Here is a 14,135-nt window from a genome sequence, read left to right as displayed (position 1 = left end):
GAAGAGAACTTGTTCTTTTGTAAAACAACAGACTTACTGGCCAGATCACTTCTCCGCTGCTCTCATGCACATCGCTGGGTCGAGATGGGGCTCAGGTAAGTATTAGGGGGGCTGGGGGGGATGTTGCACACAGAAGGTTTTTTTACCTTCATGCATACAATGCATGAAAGTAAACAAAACCTGAGCCTTTGCAACCACTGTAACACCTTTTAAGTGCTGAGGATGGTGGCCACCACGGCACTCTTAGCAGATTACGTAATATTTAGACTTCATATACAAGTCTGTTTTGTAGAGAGAAGAGAAGGGTGCAGCATTAATCGTGGCAATTTATTGCAAGATTACAATTGGCAACTCACTAGAGTTAAGAGCATGTCACCCATGACGTGGTCCAAAGGAATCCCGGGAGCCCTGGAAGACAAGAGAAGTCCTGGCGTCTTGCTGGTAGCTGGAACCCGAATCTCCTGAAGCGGCCGGCCGCCATGGGGAACCAGCTTGGAAAGCAAATGGCGCCGGGGTGAACGTGATATCAGACATTAGTTCTGTGGATTAGGAATAGGAGGGTGTAAAGGTGTAAACTGTACCATAATTCGAATTGTTTGAATGCTCACCTTTTGAAGAGGAGATGTATGGTGGTGACTTGCAGGTGGCAGATTATTAGATTGTTGGGTGTTTTGTGTGGTCTTACAAGGACACTGCTGTGACAGCTAGTAGTATCTTGCACTCCTGTGGTTTTCATTCAGATGGGTAATAAAAGGAAGTTGCAAAACTGCTTTAGGTGTTATTCTCTCACGGAAATCCCAAGCTAGCATTTTTTGAAAGAGCTCCACCATGGTCTCCAGGTCATAATGTTCAACAAGGGTCTCTGGATCTAAGAAAGTGGACTAGGAAATATTCACAGCCCCTATCTGATCAAGTGATTTTAACAAAAGGCCGCCTTACTGCAGATTTCACTTTTATTACCAACCAATATTTCTCCATGGTCTTAATTCATTGGGTTTCGCCATTGGAATTTGTGATGTCATCAGACAATCTAAAGGATTTACCTCCTGCATTCAGCAATTAATTATGGGGTAGCCCTGTGCATCACAGATATCTTATTTGGTCATACTTATTGTTTCCAGGATAAAGTGGTTAGCCAAGATGAAGTTCAGCCATCCCCTAACCTAAAGACCACATGTCCACCTTCTCATTGAAAGGCAATCCAAGAAGGGTCTTAGGAGATCGATAGGAAGGGCTTTGGATATAAGGTTCTTTCACATGTATCACCTCACTTAAAATTCTAGCACAGCCTAAATCAACCATTTTTATCTTGAATGTGTACCTACTATGGTAAACCAACATTATGTTTTCAAGCTTAAGGTTGGCACGGATAACTGAAATTTGATGTATATCTAAAGGCAAAACCTTTTTATTTATTTTGGATAGAGTGTGAGGGATTAGAAGTATTGTCCCTTAATTTTCAGGGATCTTCTCACTTCCTGTTTGGCTATGAGACACAGTTGATGAAAAAAAATCTGATGGGTTATGACCCTCCCTTGCTCTGCCCAATATGAAAAAAAATGTGCCTATAGTTCTATTTTAACTTCATAAGGGCTTACAAAATCTGTGCAGTCGTTATCCTAATGTGTCCTACAGGAGCTGGAGCAAATTTTCCTGCAGAAGCTCAAACACCAAATAGCAATTGGCCTGATCTTGGAAGTGCTCAATGAAGTGTACAATATGGGATTCTTCTGGATCTAGCTCCCTAATAGCCTTCGGCAGCTCTATCTCGTTTTTGATTATGTGATTTTTATGACTTCCCCAGTGCTCCTCTTCCAAGCTTTTCTAACTTCCTTGAAGATACCTTTACCTATGACTTCAATAAAACTATAGTAGTCATCTTTTAATTGGAGAGTTTCCATGGCAGACAACATGTTCACAGCTTTTTCACTGGAGATATGGCTTTAACGTGTGCGGCAACTGATCACAGCCAATACCCAACAGTCAGCCTTCCAAGTTCTGTACTGGGAGAGTTAAGTTCCATGGTTACTAGATATTCTACATTTCAGTGTGGATAATGTTAAGAATGATATAATGGAGAGGGACTCAATCTCAGTGCACTGTCTTGCATGGGGAAAATAACAGGACTGATAGCTGGGAGCTCCTGGTCCTACATAAATATTCCACCATGTTAGTTTATCTGTGCTGCTTCTCTACAACAGCCAGCAGCTACTGTCATGAAGCTACATTATTAAAGTGTGCCTAAAGCCTGCTGTAAACATAACTTGCTGTATGGTCACCTTAATTGACCTATCAGCTGATATAATATTCTATAATATATCCAACACAACTTGAAGTGGAGCTCCCCCCTAAAGGGGAAGTTCCACTTTAAAGACTGGTTCCCCACTCCCTATTAAGGATTGCCACCTATGGGGAGCAGGGAGGGGGGGAGCGTGTACTCGAAACTGACAGGTACCCACTCCTACTTTCGTTACAATTGCCTAGGTGATCGGAAGTGGAAGTTGCCCCCCCCCCCTCCCCATAGTCTTCTGGGACTTGTAACAGGTCCCTGAAGACTATAGTACCATTCAGAATGCGCAGCGCTACTCACGCATGCGCAGTGGGCACCCGCAGTGGGCAAGCCTCAAGCTTTCACAGATGGGTGCACACACTGAAGATGGCGGCACCAAGAACACCGGATTGCCAGTGAAATGGGCTGCAGGGAGAATACTGCAGGATCGAAGGACATGCAAGTGTTCGTTTTTTAAAAGTCAGCAGCTACAGTTTTTGTTTTTTTTACAATGTGAGTGGAACTCCGCTTTAACCGCTTCCAGACCACCCTATAGCAGAAATACTGCTACAGGGCGGCATGGGTGTGCAAAATCACGTATATATACATGATGTTGCATTTCCAGGTAGGGGGCGCGTGCGAGGCGTGAGCACGCCATACCCGCGCCGCCATTAGCAGCCACGGCTGTCAATCACCGGGTTCCGGCCGGTGATTACTCGCTGGTGCCTGGTGATTGCCGAGCATCTCCGATGGGGAGGAGAACTGTTTGTAAACAAAACAGTTCTCCTCCCTGTCAGCTCGTGCACACTGCTTTGGATGGCTCTGCACAGCACAGTCATGCAAAGCAGTGTCTTTACAGTGAAGCACACAGACAAAGCAGATAGTAAAACAGCACACAGTTAACCCTTTACACATATTGGGATTTTATTTTTAGCAAAGACGTAGCAGAATACATTTTGGCCTAAATTTATGATGAAATTTGATTTTTAAAATTGTATTACTGGACATGTTTAATAGCCAAAAGTAAAAAATATTGTATTTTTCTAAAATTGTCATTTTTTTTTTAATAGCGCGAAAAATAAAATAAACCACACAGGTGATCAAATACCACTGAAAGAAAGCTCAATTCGCAGGAAAAAAAGGACGTAAACTTCATTTGGGTGCAGCGTTGCATGACCGTGCAATTGTCAGTTAAAGTAACGCAGTGCCATAACGCAAAAAATGGCCTGGTCATGAAGGGCGGGAAATCCTCAGGTGGTTAATATTATTATTCTGACAATATACGTAAAACCAACTTTATTTCTTGGGTCTGTCACAATGAAGGTTTAAAAAGGAAGAACATAAATGTTCATCTTAGGCTTTACCATTCCAATACTTTACAAAAATCACACTTGTGCAGGGCCGGACTGATCATTTGGAAACTTGGGCACTGCCCGAGGGCCTGGGGTCAGTAGGGGGCCCCATGAGATGCCCCTGGTACCTTTTTCATAGGCTTTTTTGTTTGGCCAAGGACACAGGGGCCCCATGATCCCCTATTGCCTGGGGGACCCATGAGTTGTCAGTCCGCCCCTGCACTTGTATGATTTCATTTAAAAGGAGATAAGGAGAAAGAAGTACGGCCAAAGCTCTTTTGGCTGTACTTTTCCTGTGGATCACAGGAGTGCAGTTCATTCTGCACTCCTGTGACCCGTTTTCAGCTGAAGTTTGCTAAACCTGATGTCACAGAGCCATCCAGGCTGGGGAAAGATTGCGACCAGGGGCGGACTGACAACTCATGGGGCCCCTGGGGAAATAGGGGATCATTGGGTCCCTGTCCAAACTCAAAAAAGCCTATGAAAAAGGTACCAGGAGCATCTCATGGGGCCCCCTACTGACCCCGGGCCCTCGGGCAATGCCCGAGTTTCCAAATGGTCAGTCCGCCCCTGATTGCGACCATATGGTCAAGATCCACCCAGGAGCCTGGACCGATACCTGGCTCAGCCTCTCAGTGAGCCACTGAGAACCGGAGCCAGCCCAGCCTCCTCCACAGCCCAGCGCTCCAGTGAGCACTGGAGGAGCACAGCAGACAGCAGTGACTGACAGTCACTGCTCTCTGCTCAGAGCGGTGGGGAGAACTCAGCGATCAGAGGTGTCTGATCGCTCAGTTCTCAGCCTAAGAGCTGGCGGGGGACAGATGCAGCATCGGTCCAATGCTACATCCACATAGGTAAGTATGATTTAAAAAAACAAAACAAACCCATACTATTCTTTTAATCAGCAGACTTTTCAAATTATGCAAAAGTTGTGTTGGGAAAAACATTATAGGAAAATGCAGTCATTTTCAATATTTCTATTAAATTAAAACATAGGAAATAAAAATATACATATCCAAACCTTCTAACAAATGAAAGCCCCTTGCCACATAAAAAAAAATCTATAATTCATTATACATTAAGGTGGACTACAAGTTCTCAAAGATACAAGGTGCATAACCGAGACTTAACAGTTTGAATTTTTTTTTCATCATGTCAATCCGATTCTGTCATGTATGCTATGGGAAATGCCATGAAAAGTAGTTTTTCCTTCTCTCAAAGTTGAGGAAAACATTTAGGAAATTGCATTGTTTAACCCAAAATAATGTTTTGAGTTTTTTGGGGGGAATTTCCCTTTAATGGAATTATTACAGCTAGCAGCTAGAAAAGTACACAGATGCATGAAGGTAGATGGGACAAAGAAAATTAAAAAGATAACATTTAAAAAATAGCCAAGATAAAAGTAAAATCATTTTTAATGGATATAAAACAGCTGAAGGAGCACTGGCCAATCCCCAGGCATACAGAGAATCACTCTGAATAAGAAGCAGCAATGTAAAATTCTAGGTAAACAGCAGAGGGAGCTATTGGAGCATAATGTGTGATATAGTACTCTGCGTGCAAAAAAAGGATTTTCTGCAGTGTGACAGTTTCCTGATTTATATCTGCCAGATACATTTTCTTTTACTGAGGATGCATCCATGATATCCATGATATCCAATCAAATTTTATCTGCCACTTTTTCTTTTAAAGTCTATGAGAAAATGGAAATGCCTGGCAGACTGTATACCCACTTTAGGACTGGCGCATGTTAGCTTTACTGCTTCAATGCGGCTGCTCTGCGCAGGATCACGTATATATACACTTAATCTCGGACTGCTGGGTAGGGAGCACTCGTGCCTGCCAACCCTGCTGTGCTGCCATTCGCTACAGCACATGCTGATCAGTGGGTCCAATGATTCATGGCCAGGACCCAGTGATTGTCGGAGCAAATAACAGAGAGAGATCTGTGTTGGTAAACAACACAGATCTCTCTACTGACAGTGGCGATGTGCAGATTTTTGTCTCCATGCAAAGCAGGGAATGAAAACCGGCACATTGCTTAGTAAAAGCACCACACAGTTAACACATTAACACTTTTTAGGCACACAGTTAACACTTTGATTGCCCCAGATGTTAACCCCTTCCTACCCAGTATCATTAGTACAGTATCAGTGCATTTTCTTAGCATTGATCACTGTATTAGTGTCATACTATCACAGTCCCGTTATAAGTCGCTGATCGCCACCATTACTGTATATACTATCATTTGTAAATGCTATAACTTTCACGCAAACCAATTAATATTTATTTATTGGGATTTTTTTTTACCAAAGACATGTAGCAGAATACATTTTGGCCTAAATTTTATATAGACATTTTATTTTTTTTAAATTTTTTTATTGGATATGTTTTGCAGCAAAAAGTAAAAAAATATTGTTTTTTCTCCAAATTTTTGGTCTTTTTTTCTTTTATAGAGCAAGAAATGAAAAAAAACATGGTGATCAAATACCACCAAAGAAAGCTCTATTTGTGTGAAAAAAAAACAGTGATAAAATATCACCAAAAGAAAGCTCTATTTGTGTGAAAAAAAAACAGTGATAAAATATCACCAAAAGAAAGCTCTATTTATGTTTTACAGCAAAAAGTAAAAAAAATTGTTTTTTTCTCAAAATATTTGGTCTTTATTCATTTATAGCGCAAAAAAATAAAAAAAACAGTGGTGATCAAATACCACCAAAACAAAGCTCTATTTGTGTGAACAAAATGATATAAATTTCATTTGGGTACAGCATTGCATGACCGTGCAATTGTCGGTTAAATAGTGCAGCCCCATATAGCAAAAAATGGCCTCGTCTTGAAGGGGGGGTAAATCTTCCAGAGGGTAAGTAGATACAAATATTCATAAGACCCAATAAGGGAGATTTACGGAAACTGGAGAATGCAAAATCTGGTGCAGCTCTGCATAGAAATCAATCAGCTTCAAGGTTTTATTGTTAAAGCTAAAGTTAGGAATTGATTGGCTACCATACACAGCTGCCCCAGATTCTGAGTACACTAGTTTTAGTAAATCTCCCCCTATGTTTCTAGCATAGTTTAATGAATATTGATAATAATGAGAACAAGTAAAGCATTGCTCATTTTACTGTGTATTGTACCAGGAAACAAATCACTGTGTATGGAAGTAACTGGTTCTGAATTTTGCAAATTAACCCCCCTGGCGGTATTCCTGAGTGTAACTCGGGGTAAAGTTTCAGCACCACAAGCGGTAACCCCGAGCTACACTCGGAAATACCAATCTGGCGTTGCTCTGGGATCCCTCCTGCACTTACCTTGTCCTTTGCTCCCCCCTGCAGCGTCCCCGGCCATCTCCTCCGGCCGATGCCGGCATCTGTCTTCTGGGTTCCGCTCCCTGTGACGTCGGGACGTACAGGGGGGACGGAACCGGCGGGAAATTTAAAAATGATAAAAAGTGACATTCACTAAATTCACTAAAATCACATAGTAAAACATTACTGTATCAAACCATTTCACATACATTTTGTCCCGAGTGCTTTGTCCTGTGCCCTGCCTGCATTTTGACTGTTCTTTCTGCCTGGAAACTGAGAAATGTCCATGGCGTCCAAAAAGTGTCAAAAGCGGTTTTAGACCAGCTAGAGAACAGCGATAGTAAATCAGAACCATTGCAGAATTGAGTAATAATGATTCGTGGGGAAATTCGTCATCAGACACTGAAAACGATTTTGTGACTAAGATCAGTGATGTGGGAACTTGGCGCTCTATTAAAAATTTCAGTGTTTTTGGTTTGATTATATTATTGAATTAAATGTATTATTATATTTTATGATTATTTATTATATTATAATTTATGATTTCGTGTTTCAAATTGTAACATACCCAGGATGTTTACTAGACTCTTGTTCGGACAGATTTCAGTGAGTTATTCCTAAAAATTACAGGCCTACAATAAAAAAACAACATATTTCCACGCAAAAAAATTTACCGCTTTGAACACAGAAATATGGACATAATCAGACCGCTAGGGAGGTTAAAGCAAACTGGGCAAAGTTACCTAAAGAACCATCTATAATCTTTATGTGTTGTAATTTGTATGTAGAATGAAAGCTGATTGCTATTTAAGGTAAGAGTTGCACTATTGAAGATTTTATAAATCCACCTCATCGACTTGCTTCTGTGTAACAAGGAACTTTGCTGCTCACACTTCTAAAAAGGAGACCAATGGAAATGGAACTGAACAACCAATCAGGTTGGTCATTTCCCTGGTTCAGATAAAAAATAGGACAGATATGGGCAATATATTAGGATTCTCTTTGGCATTTATACATGAATTAAAAGCGTAGAACGTGTAGGGATGGTGCCTTAAGCTGCATTTAGGGCTAATGCACACTAGTGCATTGATCTGCGTTTTAGTGCACTTGTAAAATGCAGGTCAATGCATAGACACACACAAAAAAACAATTGTGTATATATGTCCTGTTCACACCACAATGCTGTGTTGATCTGTGTTGTATTAAAATGCAACAATTATGAATTTTAACTGCTTCCCGACTGCCCTATAGCAGAAATACTGCTACAGGGCAGCACGGCTGCGCAAAATCACGTATATATATGTGATTTTGCATTTTTGGGCAGGGGGCGCACATGAGCCGCGCGCGCCTTACCCATGCCGCCATTCCCGGCTGTCAGACACTGGGTTTTGGCTGATAATTATTCGTCGGCGCCCGGTGATTTCTGACAATCTCCGACGGGGAGAACTGTTTTGTTTACTAGCAGTCCTCCTCCCTGCCAGCTTGGGCACACTGCTCTGGATGGCTGTGCACAACACAGCCATCCAGAGCAGTGTGATTACAGTGAAGCACACAGACACCGCCTCCTAGCAAAACACTCCTTGCACACAGTTAACCCTTTGATCGCCGCGCATGTTAACCCCCTCCTGCTCAGTACCATTAGTACAGTGTCAGAGCTTTTTTTTTAGCACTGATCACTGTATTGGTGTCTCTGGGGATGTCAGTGACACCAAGTCAGTTCTCTACAGTGTCAGAATTTCCACCGCAGTCCCGCTATAAGTCGCTGATCACCACCATTACTAGTAAAAATTAAAAAAAATCCTAGTACATTTACCGCCTTTTGTAAACGCTATAACTTTCACGTAAACCAATTAATTTACACATATTGGGATTTGTTTTAGCAAATACATGTAGCAGAATACATTTTGAATTTTTTTTATTGTTGTACTGGACATGTTTAATAGCAAAAAGTCAAAAATAGTTTTTTTTCTCAAAATTGTCGTGTTTTTTTATAGCGCAAAAAATAAAATACGCACAGATACCACCAAAAGAAAGCCCAATTTGTGGGGAAAAAAAGGACGTAAATTTCATTTGGGTGCAGCGTTGCATGACAACGCAATTGTCAGTTAAAGTAACACAGCGCCGTAAAGCAAAAAATGGCCTGGTCATGAAGGGGGGGGGGGAATTCTCTGGGGGGCAAGTGGTTAACACAACACAATGTAGGGCAACACAGCACTGTGGTGTAAACAGGTCAAAATGGAGGGACATGTACATCCATTTTCCCTAAATTTTAGAGCAAGTCAGTGCGAATTCAGACAAATAATGCTTCAAATATTTAACCCAACAACTACAGAAAACATAAAAAAAGCTCAAGCTGACTACAACCTAGCTGCAAAAACACTTGGTACTTCCATGCCTGGTTTTTGCCTGGTGCATATGCCACAGGGGGAAGGTTTGGTCTTGGGGCCTGCCCCCAGCTTGAAGGTGGGGGGCTCTGCCAAGGCCCAGGGAATGTGAGCTGGCCTATGCTAGGGCCACTCTGTTAAAAGACTAGAACACTGCAACTGCTCTCTCTTAACAAATAACTCTCATAAACTAACTGCCACTCACTTGGCTGCTATTAGAGGCAAAGTGCTATTAGAAAGCTACGCTTAAATTAATTGTAAGGGTGATTATTTTTTTTAGTAACAAACATCTAACAAACAATTTGCCTGCACCGTCTAATGGTTTTGCACAGAGCAGCCCTGATCCTCCTCTTCTGGTGTCCCCAATCAGCTATCCTGGCTCCTCCCCCTACCAAGTGCAGTTCAGCCCCACCCACCCACGCTCTCGGCTCACTGGCTGTGATCGACAGCAGCAGGAGCCAATGGCTCTCACTGCTGCCTCTTTGTTCAATGAGGAGAGAAAGAGCTCAGAGAGTTGCTGCTCTCGGGCACAGTGCTGGGTTGAAATTGGACTCAGATAAGTATGGGGTGGGGGGCCATGTACACAGAAGGGTTTTTTTTTTTAAACTTAAAGCAGAGTTCCATTCGTTTTTGTGTTTATTAAAATTCAGCAGCTACAAAAACCATGGCTGCTGATTTTTATATACACATACTCACCTGCCCCAGCGATTTGCTCACTCACGCCGTCCCTTCTCTCCTTCTTCTCTCCCTGGTGCTGGCATCTTAACTGTGGGCACCTGACTGTAACAGCTTTCAGCTTCACATCCACTGCGCCTGCGTCAGTCATGTTGCACCTCCTGAATGTTCTAGCAGTCTTTTGGGACCTGTGAAGTGTTTCAGAAGACTGCAGGGGGTCCAAACCTCCGGCTCAGTTTGCTATGGTGAACTGCGCCGGAAGTGGGAACGGGTACCTGTCAAAACCAGGTTACCGTTCCCCTCTCAGCCCCAAAAAGTGCCAAATGTGGCAGTCTTCTAGGACCTGTGAAGTATCTCAGAAGACTGCAGGGGGGTCAAACCTCCGGGTCAGTTTGTTGTGGGGAACTGTGCCAAAAGTGAGACTGGGTACCTGTCAAAATCAGGTTCCCGCTCCCCTCTCACCCCCAAAAAGTGCCAAATGTGGCAGTAAAGGGGGGGGGGGGGGAAGCAGACAAGTGGAGCTTCCACATTTGGGTGGAGCTCTACTTTAAAATAGAACTATTGGCAATTTGTTTTTTTATTTTGGACAGAGCAAGTGAGTGTTATAACCCATGTAAGATTTCTTTTTCGCTATCTATGTCCCATTGTGGAGATTTCCGTTCACTTCCTGTCCCATAGCCAAAAGTGAGAGGAAATCCCTGCAAATGAAGGGAATTCCCCGGGGACCCCCAGGTGACCAGAACTAGTGTCCCCATTGGAAAATTTCCCCTTTTATGGGGATAACCCAAAATTTTGGATTTTTTTTACTTTCAGTGACATTGATAAACAGGACAAGTAGAGACGGTGAATCTCCTTAATGGGGGCACAGGCAGCAATAAAAATTCTATCTAAAACAAAAAGAAAAGTTTTGCCTTTAGTTACACTTTAACCCCCCTGGCGGTATTCCGGAGTGTAGCTTGGGGTAAAGTTTCAGTACCACAAACGGTATCCCCGAGCTACACTCGGGAATACCATGCGGCGCTGCTCCGCAATCCCTCAATCACTTACCTTGTCCTGCGCTCCCGCGATGTCCCTCCTGCAGCGCCCCCGGCAATGTAATCCGGTGGATGCTGGCATCTGTCTTCTGGGTTCCATCCTCTGCGAGCGTCGGGACGTACGGGGACGGAACGGCGGGAAATTTGAAAATGACAAAAAGTGACATTCACTAAAATCGCTAAAATCACATAGTAAAACATTACTGTATCAAACCATTTCACATACATTTTGTCCCGAGTGCTTTGTCCTGTGCCCTGCCTGCATTTTTACTGTTCTTTCTGCCTGGAAACTGAGAAAAGTCCATGGTGTCCAAAAAGCGGTTTTAGACCAGCTAGAGAACAGCGATAGTAAATCAGGCCTTGGGGGTGTAGAGGTACTCACACTTTCCTTGTGTCCTGTAGCTTTGGGTAAACTGCTCTCAGGCCTTTTTCTGAGCTAGTTTCTTTCCTGGCTTGCAGGCTGTTCTTCCTCAGTGGATTGCAGGGCAGTGGAGCTCCATCTGTCAACTTACTTCTCCCATCCTTCTGACCTCCAGCCTGGAGGCAGAATCTCTCTTCTCCAGGATCCCCTCCCAGGCTACACAGCAGCACACCTCAGCACTCCATCTTCCACCCAATTTCCCTTGCTGGCCAGGCTCTCTCATATTTAAGGGCTGATCTAGCCACCTTTCTAGGCCTCCTGCGTGCAGATCAGCACCTCCTTGCCTCAATCGTCTAGCTTCTAGAAACGTCTCCAAGCTTCTAGAACCAGGGGGAGGTACCAGAGGCCTGACCTGTAGAGCCCTTCAGCCTGACCTCACGTGGAACCCACTGACTCACACTCAGGCTTCTAGCAAGTCTCTAACTACACTACCAATTATGTACACAAGAGGGCGTTACAACTACATTTTGATTAGGTAGGGGAGAGAGATAAGTGCTCCTCTATCCTCAAACTTTCCTAAGATATTCTCATAGCAGTTGGAAATGCAAGTACAAGCCCCAGAGGAAACCTATTTTTATATGTTCAGGTTTGAGTTAAAGCCCATCTCATGGTAAAACTTTAAACTTGGCAAAACTTGGTTGACCGTGATGCCCTAATTTAAATTGGCACTAAACTCAGCAGAGTAAGGCTTAGCGGATGAAGGTGAGTGGCCAAGCTTGAAAGTCAGCGATGATGTTCCTTGCTACTGAACTGATGACAATGCAAGTGTGTGTTTCTAAACGTATGGATGGGTGGGCTGTCATTTTTTTTTCCGATTCACCTTATATCAAGGGTAGAAGACTCGTCCTATAAGTATCTCAGGTGTGACATAGAACAACAGAATTTATTACTGCTAAATAGACATTTTGTAACTAAAGAGGCAAGTGAGATAGCTGAAGTAAAATTAAAACAGACGTACAGAGAACGGTATCTCATAGCCTTACAAAGGGCACCTTTTGGTTTTTGACCAAATTATTTACTGACAATATGGGTAGGATAGATAAACAATGAACTTGCTGTTTTCATGTATTAAGGTTTTATCACTACGGAATCATATCATTTCTAAAAATTCTAGTTTGTGGAAGACTTTTTGTGTCACCTGTTGTGATGTTCTCAGATCCTGAATGATATTTGAAGCTGTCATACCTAACACCCCCTTCAACCTAACCTTCTAACAGTGTCATGGTAACAGGCAACAATTAGACAAGACACTGGAAAAATATACTAAAACCCTAACCCAGTCTTTCTCAACCTTTTCAACACAGAGGGACCCTTGAAATAACTTTCCAGTCTCAAGGAACCCCTACTAAAAATGACTATATCTACAACTCATGATACATTAGTGTGATGGTCAGTGGGAAGAATGCTCCTTACATTGTGGACATTGGATTGAATTACTCCCTTACAGATAGCTAAAAAGGTCAATGGTTTCAGTGGGAACTTATCTGAGAGGCAGAAATTGATCATTGCTCAAGGAACGCCTGGTAACCTCTGGAGGAACCATAGGTTGCATGGAACCCTGGTTGAGAAGCCCTTCCCTACCCACTTTAGAATCCAATTTTAAGGTCTTTTAGAAATGTAAGTATTATGTCATCTTAGTTTACAACATCTATGTGATTATTTTTTAAGTTTAGAGACAGGGCCACTTTAATCGTCCATATAGTCATAGGCTTACAGTGATTGTAAAGGCTCAAGTTTTTTACCTTCATTTATTCTATGCATGAAGATAAAAAACCTTCTATGTACAACATCCCCCCCGGCCCCCTCAATACTTCCCTGAGCCCCACTGAGATCCAGCGATGTGCATGACAGCAGCGTTGGTCGAGACAGCAAGTGGGAGCCATTGGTTTCTGCTGCTGTCAATCACAGCCATTATACCAGTGAGGAGAGAGAGGGGATGGGGCCAAAGCCGCTGCTCCGTGTGTGAATGGGGACATGGAGCATCGGGTGCCCCCATACCAAGCTACTTGCTCTGGGGGCACCCGACAGACAGGATGAGCCAGGACAACCTGCAAGGGACCCAACAAGAGGAGGATCCAGGCTGCTCTGTGCAAAACCACTGCACACAGCGGGTAAGTAATGTTTGTTATTTTACAAAAAAAAAATGAACCTTTAGTATCGCTTTAAAGTGCAAGTTTACCTTCAGTAACTTGTTCCAAAAATCCCCCTATGCAATTCCATATCTTCTGAATAGTACATACCTGTACTTCATTTTAAGATTTGGCATATCCTCCTATTACACATGTAGCTGTGGGGAGGCCTCTCTGCATAAACCGCTGGCTCCTTTATCTCCCTCCTTCTTGCCATTTGCAGTACAGGCTAGACACTACAATTGTGTGGCTGTTCAACTGCACATATGCATTGGCTGCCAAAAGTACAAAGGAAATATATGACTTCATCAATCTCCTGCTGCTCTTTCATTGTCCAATCAAAGTGTGAGGGCATGGAGGTAAACAAGCAGCATTACTTAATTGCAGTAGAGAAAAATCAGCTGTACTGCCTTCCAGGGCTGTGTGAGCCTTGAAGCTGGACAAAATTACAAATCCCTTGGCATGTAAAAATGTTCCATTATGTGCATTTCAAAGGTGCATTTAATTCTTTATTCTGTATTTAATTTGTCAAAAAAAAAGAACCTGCGTATTTTGATGTCTCC

General features: G+C 42.8%; 1 protein-coding gene across 1 annotated transcript; it reads right to left on the bottom strand.

Annotated features, from left to right (window-relative positions):
• Positions 1-704: 704 nt before the first annotated feature.
• On the bottom strand, positions 705-1,901 carry HIPK4 (homeodomain interacting protein kinase 4). Its single transcript, XM_089659108.1, is given in 5 exon segments — positions 705-924; positions 926-1,383; positions 1,577-1,650; positions 1,653-1,784; positions 1,787-1,901. Coding segments are annotated over 5 exon segments (999 nt in total).
• Positions 1,902-14,135: the final 12,234 nt, after the last annotated feature.

This window comes from Staurois parvus, unplaced genomic scaffold, assembly GCF_062004578.1.
Source record: "Staurois parvus isolate SC_StPar_1 unplaced genomic scaffold, SC_StPar_1.0 ptg001133l, whole genome shotgun sequence".
NCBI classification, from domain to species: Eukaryota; Metazoa; Chordata; class Amphibia; order Anura; family Ranidae; genus Staurois; species Staurois parvus.
This window is presented reverse-complemented; position numbering and strand designations above follow the sequence as displayed.